This window comes from Asterias rubens, chromosome 5 (assembly GCF_902459465.1).
Source record: "Asterias rubens chromosome 5, eAstRub1.3, whole genome shotgun sequence".
NCBI lineage: Eukaryota > Metazoa > Echinodermata > Asteroidea > Forcipulatida > Asteriidae > Asterias > Asterias rubens.
In genome coordinates this window covers 14,247,581-14,264,207 of record NC_047066.1, presented here as the reverse complement: position 1 = coordinate 14,264,207, position 16,627 = coordinate 14,247,581, and the positions used below count along the sequence as shown (strand labels likewise).

The 16,627-nt window shown below is 37.6% G+C and overlaps 1 protein-coding gene across 1 annotated transcript in view; it reads left to right on the top strand.

Annotated features, from left to right (window-relative positions):
• The window catches only part of LOC117290871 (transmembrane protein 116-like), a 36,707-nt gene extending 32,029 nt beyond the window's left edge, over positions 1-4,678 (top strand). Inside the window, exons 12-13 of the mRNA XM_033772427.1 lie at positions 1,485-1,564; positions 3,147-4,678. Coding sequence (XP_033628318.1) covers positions 1,485-1,564; positions 3,147-3,404 — 338 coding nt within the window. The 3' untranslated portion in view covers positions 3,405-4,678. The remainder of the gene's footprint in view (positions 1-1,484; positions 1,565-3,146) is intronic.
• The last annotated feature ends 11,949 nt before the right edge of the window (positions 4,679-16,627 follow it).

Sequence of the window (16,627 nt, the reverse complement as noted above, 5' to 3'; positions counted from 1 at the left end):
CAACAAGTTCTTAAACTGCCGTTTAAAACCGGCAGGGTTGTGGCCGTGGGATAAAGGCCCGAGCAGAAGGCGAGTGCCTTTATCCCACGGCCACGACCCTCACGTGAAAAAGCATGCAATACAGCGCAAAGTGCAAACGAGTTTTACACAATGTATGCTGGTTTAGGGACCATTAATTCGCTAGTTCCCAGAGCTGGTCCTTTATCACCTGTTAATACTTTCCCACGTTTGGACCAATCCGAGTCTGTAAACCGTCCAAGGTATTTATTAATTGACATTCAAAAGTACCTGGGACAGTTTCTCCATTTTGATTGGTTGATTGAGAGGACATCACATGGGGGTGTTTAAACAGATGATATAACCACAGCCAGAAGTGTTTTAACACAGTGTAGCCTATTTGTGGCCCCTGAACCAGCGTAAGGAGTATACATCTTGGATTTGCTGATGCCATAACCTTGTTCATGACTTTGTATTTTAACCAAACAAGCTGAATTTGTCCCCAACAGTTTGAGGGGTCTGAAGCTTTGTGAAATTTAGGGTAGTGGGTTACCGTTTTTACTATATTTAAGATTTTTTTAAAACAAATTCCAATTTAAAATCCTTTTGAACAAAACAATACAATTATTTGTAATGAAAGAGCCTGAAAAGTTGAGTGAACGCACTGAGATCAGTGAGTGAATGTCCTCAGCGGCAGAAAATTTTTTCCTGGTTTCCAACATAGTCACCCGTTGCTAGCCGTTATGAGAGGCAGAAACAAGATGCAAGTTTCATTTTACGAATTTGCGTCTTAAACATGGAGAGCAAAATAACGCAGAAATCGCAGACGAGCAGCAAGGGGCAAAACTAGCAGAATTTTTTTCTCAAATTTACAGTTTTTATTTTTATTTTATAGTTTTATTAAGGTAAAGGTATTTATGAAAGGGAATCATAGTGTGTTGAATCGGTTTTAAACTAGTGGTTTAAACCCGCCAAGGCCTGGTTCTTGATAATTTCACCTCGACCTCGTCTCGATAAAAGTTAACCACTAGTTTTAAACCTAGGATAGGATTCGAACTGCCTCTAGCTGCTGGGCAACCTCGGTAGTCTAGTTGGTAAGACACTGCTGTAGAAATGCAAGGGTTGTGGGTTCGAATCCCACTCGAGTAACATGCCTGTGATATTTTTTTCACAGGACTCGGGAAAGTACTGAGTATACAGTGCTTACACATATTGATGTAATGGTAAAAACCAAAATTAATAGTTTTAAACCTCTTCATTAAACATCGATTCCCTTATTACCTGTCTGGAAGTAAAGCTGAGAATTCCAGCCCCTAGAGGAAACTTGTGGTTATACCAAGGCCTTGAAAGAAACCACATCACCCACAACATTTTAAACTGATTGGCAGCTGATTTATATTGCTTTACAAATTCCTTTTTTTTTTTTTTACTGATTTATCACCAGTGCAGTTATGTAATTCAATCCATCTTGCTCTTTGTTGTTTTAGCTTTAGCTCTAAATATTATGGACCTCCTAAAGAGAGATGAAGTGTCGGTGGTAGAATATGACTGGCTTTATGTCCTTCAGGTAAGTACATGTTTTGTCAGTGCCAATTTTCAAAGAGCTGCTTAAAGGCAGTGGACACTATTGGTAATTGTCAAAGACTAGCCTTCACATTTGGTATATCTCAACATATGCATAAAATAACAAACCTGTGAAAATTTGAGCTCAGTCGGTCATCGAAGTTGCGAGATAGTAATGAAAAAAAAATAATCCTTGTTACACAAAGTTGTGTGCGTTTAGATGGTTGATTTCGAGACCTCAAGTTCCAAATCTGAGGTCTCGAAATCAAATTCGTTGAAAATTACTTCTTTCTCGCAAACTATGGCACTTCAGAGGGAGCCGTTTCTCACAATGTTTTATACAATCAACCTCTCCCCATTACTCGTCAACAAGAAAGGTTTTATGCCAATAATTATTTTGAGTAGTTACCAATAGTGTCCACTGCCTTTAAGCTATACCTTTTTTCTTTTTTTTAACAGCTAAGCACAAGACAATCATGATTGTTTACCAGAATAAGGTTTCCAGAAACTAACATTTCATCCACACACATACAATTTATGACTGGTAGCCTGCTCATTTCTGCTAAGCAGAAATGTGTTAAGTAACATTTTCTGCTTAAGCAGCTTTATGAAATGTGGCCCTTGTGTGTGGCTCTTGGTGCAGGAATGACAGGCAGAGATGCCAAGTCCAGAGGCCAGCTATGCATGAGATTTTTCAAAGCTTTTCAAAATATTGCTTAACAAGTTTCGGCATGCTAAGCAAAATGTAGCAGGATACCAGTCACAGATCGACATGAGAAGTGAAATTTTGGCTGGTAACCATTATTTTGGTAAGCATAATTTTGTGCTATGCAGTTCCTGAGCTCCATCATGACATTGTACCGTTTGCACTGCGTTATCACAATCAATTGTCAGGAGCATATAAGCCAAGGTTTTAAAAAAAAAACCTTGTCTAAAAGGCATTGTACACCTTTGGTTTTTGGAATTGTTTGATTCTTTTAAACCTTTGTAGTTGTATACAATAAAACTAACCTGTGAAAATGTGGTCCCAGCGATCTCGTTATAACATGGGCTGTCCCTAATTACTGTTTCAGTCATTGGCCAGTGATGGCTAAGCTTGGGCGATACCACGATATTATCGAATAGCGCGATATTAATTTGGAAACGATTTCTATATTGGATCGATTTGGTTTTAATCGAAATATTGATATATCGCGATATATCGCAATATCGCGATGTATTTCCTAGCTGAGACATCTTGCACCCCAAAGGTTTGGAGTAAAACCAGAAGAATAGGTCATTAAAACACCTCTCTTATGCTATGACTGTCTCTTCTACAACTTTCACTGGAAGTTTGAAGACTATTGATGTCAAATTTAATTAATCGCGATTATATCGAATATCGCAATATATTGTTGGCGATATATCGTGAATAAAATAAATCGATATCGCCCAAGCTTAGTGATGGCCTATTCAACTGAAACAAATATTGGGCGCGACAGTGAAAACACACCCAAGGAGTTGACACTATCTATTTAAAATAAATGTTTACTTTCTGGGGAAAATTATTTTGACGTGTTTTTGTTTTCTGATTATTTTGTTTTCAGGGAGTCACAGCACCGAGTCAAGGCTTTCTGAACTGCATGGTCTACGGCTGGACTCGAACCAGCTTCAGGATGGCCAAGTCCCCTCAAGACATGAAGCCAATTCTGAAGCAGAGGTATCGTGTTTACGGCACTTCTAAATTCCCGTCTGCAGCAATAACCCCCATCAGTCGTCAGTCAGCGGCTTCTGATTTCTCCGAGGACTCATCAATACCCAGCGCTCCTCCTACCCTGATTGAAGTGAGGAGTAGTTCAGCTTGATCTATGACCTTTGACCCAGGGGCCCTATGCATCGTATACTACTAGTTCTGGATCTGCAGCCGCTTTCACGAAATGCTAGGATTTGGGTTCAATGCGTCCTATAGTCTATGGATATGGGACATGACTCGTCCTAAGTCCTAAGATTAATCCTTAGTTGGGAAGAATTTGGCGAAATATACGGCTGGATAAATTATCAACGCTCTAATAATAATTACACCAAATGAGAAGAGAAGATGATGAAGAAATTAGTTTTAGATGTGGAAGCTCTTAATCGTCATATAGGGGAGGATAGTTCAGAAATGTATCAATAGCTTGCCATTAAAAGATTAATTTGTGCCAATTTTTTGCCAGGTACAGACAGTTCGAACATTTGTTTTTGACAAAATTGACAACATTTCACATCCTTAGTGAAAACCCAGTCACTGTGGTTATGATTTTCTAAGTATTGTACATATGATTTTGTAAATGACAGTATTTTAAATACATACATTTGTAAATACTTCACAGACATCCCTCTTTTCTCAGCTTTATTTTCAGCCGTTTTTTTTTTTTTACTACTTAAGTTAAAGACCGAAAACACTGCAAGTCGTGTTTTTTGCTGGATTTATTTAAAATGTTTTTCAATTAATAAGGAAATGAGTTCACATGAGTATAAATAGATTTGGTTGTGTAAAACTAAGCATTTTGAATACCCTAATATCCAGGGCTATTCAGAAAGATTAGCCAAAAGCTCTGTTACGTCATCACTCATGTTACGCCATACGTGGGAGCTCCAACGTGTATAGACACTTTGTTGCAGCAAGGAGGTATATCAAAGGAAACTCCCACTCATGACTCTCAAAGTATTGTCATTTTGACGCCTGCCGTCAACGGCAGAAGTGTCTCTAGGTTTTCAAAACCTTGAGGTTGGTGCCTCATTTTTTGATCAACAATTACGAAAAATTAAGATGTGTACAAATATCAATGTTACTTTAATGGTAAACAAATATGTTATAAAAAGAACAAGTTTAAACACCAATCCCTGTTAAATCCGGATTGGATACTTCATGAAGGCAATGTATGTAATTGTATCTACTTGTATTTTGCAATAGAACATGGCTGATGATAAACTTATTCTGTCTATGTCTATTCAAACATTTTTGGGGACGGATCTATTTCTATAGTTGTTCCCAAACTATGGAACTGTAATGTAAATTGGTGGACATTGTGTTTTGTGTCCTACAAGAAGTACCCAGACCCTTTAAAGGCACTGAACACTATTGGTAATTGTCAAAGACCAGTCTTCTCACTTGGTGTATCTCAACATATGCACAAAATATCAAATCTGTGAAAATTTGAGCTCAATTGGTCGTCGAAGTTGCGAGAGAATAATGAAAGAAAAAACACCCTTGTCACACGAAGTTGTGTGCTTTCAGATGCTTGATTTCGAGACCTCAAATTCTTATTCTGAGGTCTCAAAATCAAATTTGAGGAAAATTTCTTCTTTCTCGAAAACTACGTCACTTCAGAGGGAGCCGTTTCTCACAGTGTTTTATATCATCAACAGCTCCTCATTACTCGTTGCCAAGTAAGTTTTTATGCTAAAAAATATTTTGAGTAATTACCAATGGTGTCCACTGCCTTTAAAGTCTTTATGAAATTGGACCCAGATTATGTTAGAATAATTATAGGGCTTGTAATTGACTCTTGGCTAAATGCCCAAGGCATGTAATGCAAGGGCTGTAAACTATTGACAGGACTGCTTCAGTGGTACTTTGTTTTTCAATTGAGTAATAATACCTCACTGTGTAATTGTGTATCTTTCATTATATGACAAATGAGATATGTCTAATTTTGCTTGTCTTATTGCTTGTTAAAATGGCAACAGCTCTCAAAGAACAAATATACCTAGCAAGTAGATACACACATGGTGTTACTGCAAACCAAATATATACTGATACCTCACCATGCAATGCCTCAAATCCCATAGACAACAGTTACTATGTTTTTAAAAAAGTTTAAGGTTTTGTTTCATTTTGATTCTGTTTTTTAAAAACATTCAAGCCCTGTAAAAATGTTTAGCTACAAGCGTTACGGTCTTGGGAGTTTCCCAAAAGAAAACAAGCCAAATCATGGAACCTGTAAAAGTGCTTCTTCCCTGAAGTAATTGTAATTTACATCTCAGTAAAAAATATTTATTGCTAAACACGATTAATTTTTGATCAAAGACTTTGGACAGTTTTGAACTGAGTATTGTGTGTTGTTTATTTGAACATATATCTTTTTGCCTTAATGTATTAAACTGTATTATACAAATAGAAAAAAACTTTAACAAAAAAAACATTTACAAACGTATAGGTTCATCATTTTCTTTTTTTAAATGTGTTACTTAAACGGAATGAAACATTATATCAGTTATCGTAAAAGCATGAGTGAAATACGGAAACAAACAGTCCTTCTGTGTGCTAAAATCCTTACCGAGCTGAGATGAAGCCTATCTGTAATGTGGAAGTATCGTGGCCGAGCGGTTTAACAGAATTCAAACTCTGGTGTTTTTGATCAGCAGTGTGGGTTCGAATCCCCAGCCATGACATGTGTGTCCTTTAGCATTAGTTTGCATTTTTAATAAAACACACGATCAGCTTTTTGAGATGTTATCAATCAAGGCCCATAAAATTTTACTCGGTAACAAGCAATTGAGAGCTGTTGTTAGTATAAAATATTGTGAGAAACGGCTCCCTGTGAAGTAACATTTTTTTTGAGAAAGAGGTAGTTTCTCACTCAAATAATAAAATACTTCAGTCATCTGAAGCCTTTTATTGTCACAAAGTGTTGTGCAATAATGGAGTTTTCTTTCATTTTTTTCTTGCATTTTCGATGACCAATTGAGCCCAAATTTTTACAGGTTTGTAAAGCGCTTAGAGAATTAAGTGTTAGTTATTAGGCGCTATATAAATCGAAAGTTATTATAGTTGTATCAATTTGTGCATTTGAAGACGCCAATGAGACAACTGGTCCTTGACTATATAACCAAACTTGTCCAGGGTCTTCAAGATGTCGTCACTTAATCTGCTGTTCATCCAAACAATCTTTCAGCGAAGCCAAAGTCAAACTCCAGGTCTCTATTTTTTTATAGAGTTAGTGAGAACTGTGGTCACTTAGTATTGTAGCTACACAGCAGTGCTGTTGTCATAAGAATTGATGTCGTTGTTCAAACTACTGTAGATATCAGAGCTGCTGTATCTATTAGAACTGCTGTTATTATTAGAACTGCTGTTGCTATATGAGCTGCTAGAATTGCTGTTATCATAAGAACTGCTGTTGCTATCAGAACTGCTGTAGCTATCAGAACTGCTGTTGCTGTCAGAGCTGCTGTTGTTTTAAGAGCTGCTGTAGCTCGAACTACTATCAGAACTGCTGTTGCTGTCAGAGCTGCTGTTGTTGTAAGAGCTGCTGTCGCTGTGAGAGCTGCTGTCAGTGTTAGAGCTGCTGTCGCTGTAAGAACTGATGTCGCTGTAAGAGCTGTTGTCACTATCAGAACTGCTGTTGCTATCAGAACTGCTGTCGCTGTGAGAGCTGCTGCCAGTGTTAGAGCTGTTGTCGCTGTAAGAGCTGCTGTAGCTATCTGAACTGCTGCTATAGGCATTAGGACTACTGTAGCTATCAGTTATGCTGTATTCGTGTCCTGGGTTATCAGAAGAAAAAACTGAAGTTTTGTCCAAGTTTTTATCGAAGAAGGCCGTGCCTTGCAACTCAATGAAGTCGGTTGGGTTATTAACACTGGTGCCATTATTCAACTCACAAACATGGGTTCTTATGCAATAGTTGAATGATGTACATTGTGCATCATAAGAACAGTCTCGCCCACAGATGACAGGAGAAGATACAGTCTTCCATTGATAGGTGTGATTTGTCAAAGCATGGTTGTTCAGCGAGTAGAAAACTAGAGTGTGCCATTGCCAACATTGAGAAGTTCCCATCATGAAAGTGAATACTATTACTCCAATTACTGAAAAGGTATACATGATGAAATAATAAAACTGATGTTTACTTCTGAGTAAGACTTTCAGTTTTCAGAAAGGTAAACTCCTGTTTTGACACTTGCCCATTGAATTATGTCGACTGTTTGTGGTTGCAAATGCGGATTGCTGATTCTTACGAGTGAAAATGACGTTTCACCTTTGAGCTTACTGAATTTAATAACCGAGACCACTCCAAATATGAATTTTTAATAAGCAGAGTGTATAATGAAGCAAATAACAGAAGTAAATTGTTTAGTATTTTGGTACTACAAGTATATTAATAAGTAATATACAAATAGGAATAGTGACAACCTAACCCTGTTCGCTTGACTGCTTTTTATTCAGTCTCTTCGTACTCTGGGGTTAGAAGCCATGGCAAAGGCTTAGCAGAATCGAGTCCAGTACAGACCACTATTCAGTCAATTTAATCATTGATGAGGACGTAAGGTTTAAAGGCACTGGACAAGTGTCTTTATTGTCAAAGACCAGTACTGCATGTATATTAATAAGTAATATACAAATAGAAATAGTGGCAACCTAACCCTGTTCGCTTGACTGCTTTTTATTCAGTCTCATCGTACTCTGGGGTTAGAAGCCATGGCAAAGGCTTAGCAGAATCGAGTCCATTATAGACCACTATTCAGTCAATTTATTCATTGATGAGGACGTAAGGTTTAAAGGCACTGGACAAGTGTCTTTATTGTCAAAGACCAGTAATGTATCTTTACAAAATGCGTAAAATAACAATGGAAATTTGGGCGCATTTGGTCATCGGTGTTGCATAAGAATAATGAAAAAAAAAATAAAAAATTGTTGCAAACTGTGTGCTTTCAGATGCTAAATAAAAGGATTCAACTGAAGTTTAAAATTATTTGAGTGAGAAATTGCCTCTTTCTCAAAAACTACAGAGGGAGCCCTTTCTCACAATATGTTTTACTACCAACAGCTCTCCACTGCTCGTTACCAAGTTTTTTGTTATGCTAATAATTATTTTGAGTTATTGCCAATAGTGCCCAGTGCCTTTAACGGAATTGAGTCCAGTACAGAGAACCATTACTCAGTCATTTTATTCAGTAATGAGGGTGATTCTAATGGAAATGGGTCAAGCTAGGTTATAATTCTAGAATGCATCGGTCTGTTTGGACCCTTAGAATGGAACCCTGTTTTCAATTCAGATGAATGATCATCCACATTTATTCTATGTTTTCAATTGCTCAATATGCTCTATGATGAACACATAGGGATGCATACTGTAGGAGTTCATTTTCCACTGGAAAATTATCAAGGGTGACTGAGGCAAAAGGGCTGAAAATTGTTAACCAGTGTTTACTTACAAATGTCTGAATACAAAAAACTTGTATTTACCTGTGTAGACAAAACTCAAAGTGTAGGACTAAAGAATGGTTATGGTGCATGGTTTGATGTGATTGAGGTCTCCTGCTGTTCATCTACAGCGTTTCCTTCATTCATAGCAATCTGATCACCAATCCGGTTTTGACTTAGATGTCCACCAATGCTACAACACAGCTTGTCTTGAAGACCTTTTCGAAACTTCTTATATTTGAAGATGTAAATGATTGGATTGATCACAGAATTCATGTTGTACATGAGTGGGAACACAATAGGTAATGTGACTGAAGAAGTGGAGCACCATTCTTGCATTGCATGGATTGTGGTAAGCAGATAATTAAAGAGAAAGTAAGTGGTGACCACAGAACAACCAATGCACCCATGACAATCCTAAGCATGCTGATCACATTCTGTCTGGCCTGTAAAAGCTCAAGGGCTGCTCCTTGTACATTCTGTTGTTGGAGTTGTTGAGCACTTCTCTTGAGAGTGGCTTGGATCTTGTAGTAAACCCAACTCATGAAAAGGATGGGCAGCAGGTAGGCAAAAAGAAAGAAGAGAACAGATGATACATCCACCAAGGAGTTAAATGAGTCAGAAACTTCACAACCAAGCGTGCTGTTATCATTGCTAGCATTCCATGTGAACAAACGTGGGCTCGAAAATAGAAATGACATCCCTAGTGCTATGAAAATGATCCAAATAACATTTTTAGCAGACATCATTCTAGGATAGTGCAGTGGATGCACTATTCCTATATATCGTTCATAGGTCACCAGACACAGAGCATAACTTGATGAGTAGGCTGTTAATATCCCTATGAAGCCACTCTTGACAGTCCGACAGTAGATTTCTCTACCAATGAAACTTTCTGTTAAATGGCTCTCAGCTGTGGCAATGAGCAATATAAAGTAACAACAAAAAATGCTGTCAACAACAGCAAGATATGCCAGCAAGTAGTTTGTTATATTATGAAGGCTTTTGGTGCGAAGGATGACCAGCCAAGCTAGAGTGTTGAGAATTATTCCCACAGTTGCTTGTACAGTTACAATGAAAAATTCCCACATGTTCAGTATTTTAAAGACCGGCGTTTGCTGCAGAAATATCAACTACAATCCTAAAACTGATGCTGGTAGTTGTCGATCACTCATCATTGAAAAACTGTATATATATATGCGGTAACAAGATCTTTTCTCACGTCATGTGTTGATCACACAAACAGAAGATAAGGAGTTATTCTTCAGTCTGATGGGCGAATGCAAACAGTCTTTGAATTGTCAACATCAATTGATGTTGCTCAGTTTCTTCACTGAAATGATGTAGTTTGTAAATGCTTAGATACTTTGGTAGCCGTACACATTTACTGAGAACAGTTTCAATATTGACAGCAATCATAAGTTTATAGTGAAGAAGTCAAAGATGGTCAGCCACAGAGTCTGCTCTCTGCTGGTGTTTATTGTAGCTCTGTAATGATGAGAGTGCTCTTCATCTTTTTCAGTTTTATAAGAAATGCCATTTAGTCGAGTGATATAATTTGTTTGATAGGTGATTGCAACAGTTATCCGCATTATTAGGCATTTAGACTTTTCCCCAAATTGAATACCTGACAAGCAGATGCTCAGCATTGATTTATAAATAGTTTAGAAATGCAATAATAGCTTCATTGCTTTTCAAGCACAATAAATCTAATGGTGTTTTTTCATTGCTCCTGAAAATGTCAGGTGCTCAAGAAGGGTTTGTGGCTTCATGCTCTCCTCTTCGACACACAAAGTACTTGTTTTACTGTAACAAAATGCCGGCCACAAGCAATAAAATGGCGCTGGAGAAAAAAGATGGCGTTACTGATTGCTTTTGGTTTCTAGAATTATCACAAAGACATACTTCCGTGATGATTTAACTTTCAGAAATGGCTCACGAATGGCGAAAAAAACTTTTTGTCTTAAGTTATGCCCATGGACTTGGTATCCTTTCAAAACGTCCCACTTCTTGGCACATAACAAATTCAAGTTGCATTGGTAATAAGAGTTACTGCAAATGCTTCAGTAGTTATTGACTTGTGGACAGGCTGTTAAATGCTTGAAGTCCCTCACCCTTTTCCCCTATTTATTTGGGCCTATAGATTTTATTCGCCAAGGAACGCGGGATAATATACAAAATTATTGTCTAGTAGTGCGACTAGTTTCAAGTTAGTATAGCTAATTGGGTTATTTGAACTCATTGTTACTGTATTAACGACGTCAAACTGTACGCTCTGTGTATTGGTCGAAAGCCCCGCCGGTGCGTTAGAGTGGCCCCGCCGGATCGTGGAAGGGCAACGCTCCCAAGACCTAGCAGTGCACTTGTTGTGAACTGTACTGTGATTGGACGATTTATCCCGCGCATTTATACATTGTATTACAAAATGTATAATGCAAAGAGATTATCCAGGTGCGCAAATGCCGAGCTCAGTGAGTGAGCATTGAACAAGTTGTTGTTTGAAGAAATATTCAATCAGTGTGTTTCATATTGAACGGAACTGGTGGTCTTTTATCGTTTGATTGTGACGTTGGACAATTACACTAGCGGTGTCTTTAATTGGAGTGTGAGTAGCTCGATGTGCCTTGGGACTCCTCATTTAGTTGAGCAGAGGATTGAAGTTAAAAGCCGTGTTCGCACTGGATTAATATTTTGGGTAACTTAACCATGACGCCGGGTAACATTCCGACGGGTTAACTTTCCCACTGCCCGCACTTGAATTAATTTGACTTGGGTAAACTTACCGAGACCGTGGGTAAACTAACCGAGCTGGCCCCCTGCGTAACATTGAATAGTTCGATAATCACGAAAATCTTATTCTTCCATGACAAAACATGTCAGCTTCTTCGGGTCACGGACGTATGGGAGATTTAACCGAGTCGTCGCGTCCGCATTGGACTTTCTGGCTCGGTTAAACTGACCTGGTCAACCTCAGACAGTTTCGCTATTCCTATTGGTGGAGAGCGCGTCACGTGGGTGTGTATAAACCTTTGTTTATGACCTTTGATTATGAAAATATGGGCGTGACACGCGAGCTTGCACCTGTTCTTAAAGACAGTTTCTTCATTCCTATTGGTCGAGAGCAACGGCTGAAACAAGTTGTGCCACATCACGCGATACGCGCGACGCGCACAGGAAGAAGTTGTTTACCCGTTGGCGGCGGAGGCCTTACCATTTCGTAGCTGGAGGGGTGTTGTGTTGAAAGATATCATTGACAAATTATAATATTTGCATTTGTTTTACTTTTTGACCAAAAGTGTCGATGTTTTTTGACCGAAAAGGTATTTATGAATGGGAATCAAAGTGTGTTGAATCGGTTTTCAACTAGTGGTTTAAATCCGACGAGGCCTGGTTCTTGATAGTTTACCTCAACTTCGTCTCGGTAAAATTATCAAGAACCAGGCCTCGTTGGGATTAAACCAATAGTTGAAAACCTTTTTTACCACTTTGTTCCCTTATCTAAACAATGTCAAAATATGGGTAGGTTTTTCTACCAACCCCTAACCCCAAAAACCTCACCCCCACCCCCACATTAAAATGATTAAAACACCACAAAATGCAGTGTATGGGGAAAAGCTGTTGGAATAGCTGTTTTTCAGCATTTCAGCATAGCAACAACAAGCAGGATAAAAACATGGAATGAACGGTTACATAAGTACTTATTCATAAGTAGAATGATTTGCATACAAACTACAGGAACAATGGCGAAGCATTGACGCATACGGCAGCCTGCATAACTTCTATTGGGGTTGTGTTGCGCGCTGTTTTCAATGCACTGTGCGTGATTTACCACCGCATGGGTTTCGGTACTGCACAACGACTGGACCTCATGAACTGGACACGGCACTTCTCCGGACTTGGACGCCGCTCCCTTGATGAACTGAACTCTTTGCTTTGCCAATAATATGCAGAAACTTCTGCAATTTAGCTTCCATTTTGACAGAAGGAAGTATCTTGTACATAAATTTGCAGAAAGAGAGCAAAACTCACTGTTTCGAGCCCTGCTTTTAGGCCCAGTGGACAACTTGGGTGCCTTGACTTGAGCTAGCACGCGAGAACTCTGACTGCAGATCCAAAGATCCAATACACGTGACTGAAAGGCCAAGCCAGCATGTCGTGCACAGCTTCATTTTCCATGGTTTTTTTCGTTACTTGCTTGGGATATGTTGAACTTAATTTACAGACAAATTACCTCGGTTCAAGATTATTTTTCAACGGCGATGGATCTATGGACAACTACCAACGGAGCCCATAAAAGAGACAGGTAAAAACTGAGAAGATAAATAAATTTTTTCGAAAAGTTTCCTCATCTTGCCTCCAATTTTTCATTCGTTATGAGAAAAAAGGTAAATTAGGTAAATTCGATACTATATTATTTCATATCGAATGAAAAAGTGGTGGCGCCATATTTACTGAAATGAGATATTCCTTTTTGTAAAAATGTGTAAAATTACAAAAGTGGTGGCAGGATACGTAAAGCTTCCCCCAGTCCGAACCACGCACGGCTCTTATAGACCCAGTAACTGAGGGCGCTGTACTCTTTTTTTCCGTAAATTTGTCAATTTTACAGCAGTCTCTACCTGTTCAGTATAGGATGTTTAAATGAGCCCCGAGGCCTATCCGCATATTTATAGAATTGTTGAATTGTGTAAGAATGCTGTAATAACAACATTATCTTCTGAATTATTTAATTATTAACAATCAAGAAATAAGTTTCCTCAAAGAAATAAGTGCTTCTGACTGGCAGCTCCGAACAAAGATATTGACAAAATAGGGACATTGCCAGCATAGAGCTAGATAGCTCAGTTGGTAGAGCGCCGGCACGTTCATCCGGAGGTCGTTGGTTCGAATCCCACTCTAGTCAATTCTTTGTTCAACCCCCCAAATCATTTCAAAATTTACCCAGTCAGTTCCCCTTGTGGTTAAAGTTGACAAATTAAAAAATAAATACAAAATATATAAATAATAACAACATATTTATAAAATGTCATATTTTTTTGTCTGAAACGGACTAATCATCTTTTAACAACTTGTTGGTATTTTTGTTTTCATTTTAGATCAAAATTTTGACACTTTTTAGAATGTCAAAATGTGTCAGTTAATAGGACAAAAAGATAATTTGAAATAAGGATAAAACTTCAAAGGCAAATTCGAGCCAGAAGCGATTATTATTATTTTAATTTTTTTAATTTTTTTTTTAATTTAATTTTTTTTTTTTTTTGGGGGGGGGGGATTTTCATCCCCCTCACCCCCTCCCTCCCAAATAAAAAAAAATGTGGTTTTTTTTTTAATAAAAAAAAATTAACTAAAAAATATTAAGTAAATAAATTAAAACAACAAATAATTTGTATAATAAAACTTGTATAACTGTATTTTGAGGGATCAAAACATTATTTTTATTGAATGAAATCAACAATGTTTACCCTTTTGCTTTAATACCTTTTCGTTTAGGTGCTCCAAAGACCACAACGTTCTGCATATATGGTGACGACTTGTGAAGAGCTAGACGAGGGAACCGACGACTTGTGCGGCATTGAGCAGGCGGTACCAGCTGGTGAACAGTTCCCGCATTTAGCAGAGGGAGAGATGCAGTTGTCTATGGATTGTGTGGTTTCTGTGTGCTGGTTGTCTGTGGACCTGGATGCAAGAGGACACCAATGGACCAAGGTAGGGGCAAATTGCTGTATCCGACCGACCACTTTTCAAGTTGAACCCGATAAAGATCATGCAGTTTGGCTAGTGGTGATCTAATTCCTTCAATCTCATCTTCAATGTTACTTCACTAGTGCCGAAAACAAGGGTAAATTTTTAGGGGGCTCAAGATGCATCAGTTTGATTTAAAAGTACAATTTTGATACAAAAGTAAATTTTACAGTGGTGTTTTTGTTTAAAAAAAAAAAAAAAAAACTATTCTAATGCAACTGGCAACAAATACAATGATTGCTGACCTTTTCGAAAATCAAAATGCGATGCAAATATTAACAAAAAAAATAAAAGGCGGTCGGATACCCCAAGTTTGTCTAAATGGAGACCAAGACAAAGAGAACAAATAAGAAGACTGCAAAAGGTAGATCTAACCAGTTCTCTTGCAGAGTCCCTCCCCTGTTGTACACCCATGTCCACTCCAAGATCTCCTACAAACTTGTTGATGTTGTCCCTAACTAAGTTTCAAGGAGATGTCACTATGTCTTGGGCTGTTTCTTGATTTGCATATTGGTCGAAGCCAATGATGCTTTTTATGTTAGAAGACGAGTCAATCTGGAACTTTTCTGTGTTGAAACTCCAAGTCATCACTTGTCATGTTAGGTTTTATTGTCATGATTATATGGAATTCTAACGTAAAATTTATTTAGTACCTAATACCACTTCAACTGAAATTTTGAAATCGCTCTCTAAAATTTTGTGAGTAAAATAAAAATAAAATGGAGTTGGGTTTATATATTTTTAGAGTAAAAAAAAAATAACATGGGGTTGGGTTTCCCAATTTTCTAAAAGAACATTCATTTGATGATCATTGTTTGATTGAAGAGTATTACATAAACAATTTAGACTTTACTAAATTATTATTTGATCCTGAGATCTGCATTTCATCAAATTCTTAATTCTGAAATTGGCAATCAGTTTTAAAGAATTTTTTGGCACAGTAAAGAATTATTTTTTAAACAAAATTAAATATAAAATTAGTATTTTAAAATGTAGTTTTGCAAACTGCAAATCTATTGTAGTTTGGAATAATTTCCCCAAACCACTTATTTAAAATAAAATAAAAAATAAAAAAGAAGAAAGAATGGTGAAAAGGAGAACTTCATAAGGATCCGTCGGCTCCTTGATGATGCAGAGTGATCAGCCATGAGAAAGATGACACCATTTATCCCTGGGTATGTATGAATGGTAAGATCATGGAGGTAGACATTTCTATTTCTACCTCAATCGTAAGATAGTGTTGGCCTAGAGATAAGACTAACTCTTCATCGATGACCTTTCCTGCCACAGCTTATACAGGATTCAGGTACTTTTTGCAGGACACATAACACAATATCCACAGATTTACATTAAACTTACACAGGTTGAAGATAATAAAAAGGCTTCCCTTCAAATAATTCCTGAGGTACTGGAGTTTTTGAGAAATGAGTAAAACAATATCACGAAATTACATTTTACATGCTAAAATAATTTCCGTCTCCTGAGACGAAAATTATTTTTGTGACTTGTTTTACTCATTTGTAAATCTGTGGACATTGTGTTTTTGTGTCCTGCAAAAAGTACGTAGACACCTTACCTTTACTTTTTTTTTTACATGCAACCTTCTTTTTGTTTTCAACAGATTGATATCTCCAGATATTGCATTATAATCTACCACTACATCAGCAGCACCAACCTTTGAGCAGGTTCAATAAACCTTTATCATGGTGCAGCCATCTTGAATTTCTCCCATTGGTACCAATGTTACCAAAACGAGGCTGGAAGAAAAAAAAAGTCTGGTTCCTTGTATCGAATAACAATAATGAATGCTAATAATCATTTAGCATTCATTATTGTTATTCGATTCGAGGAACGTGACCAAGATGGAGGTAGCATGATAAAGGTCTATGGCAATGACGTCATTGCAGAACACGAGAGTGAAGATGACATGTCTCTCTTTTGATGTTTCTGATGCATGACCTGAGGTTGTAAGGTCATTGAGGTCAGGTGTTTGCAGCGGAGGCGATAATTGGTCAAGTATCTTTTGTATTGGTTTAGTTAACCCATAGAGCAAGGACCCTTGCTCTTTGGTTATAACTTTACACTTTCTTAACTTTCTTAATGTAAAAGAGTGAAAAATTCACTCTCTTTTCGGAGATTGTGTCATTTTGGCTCTTT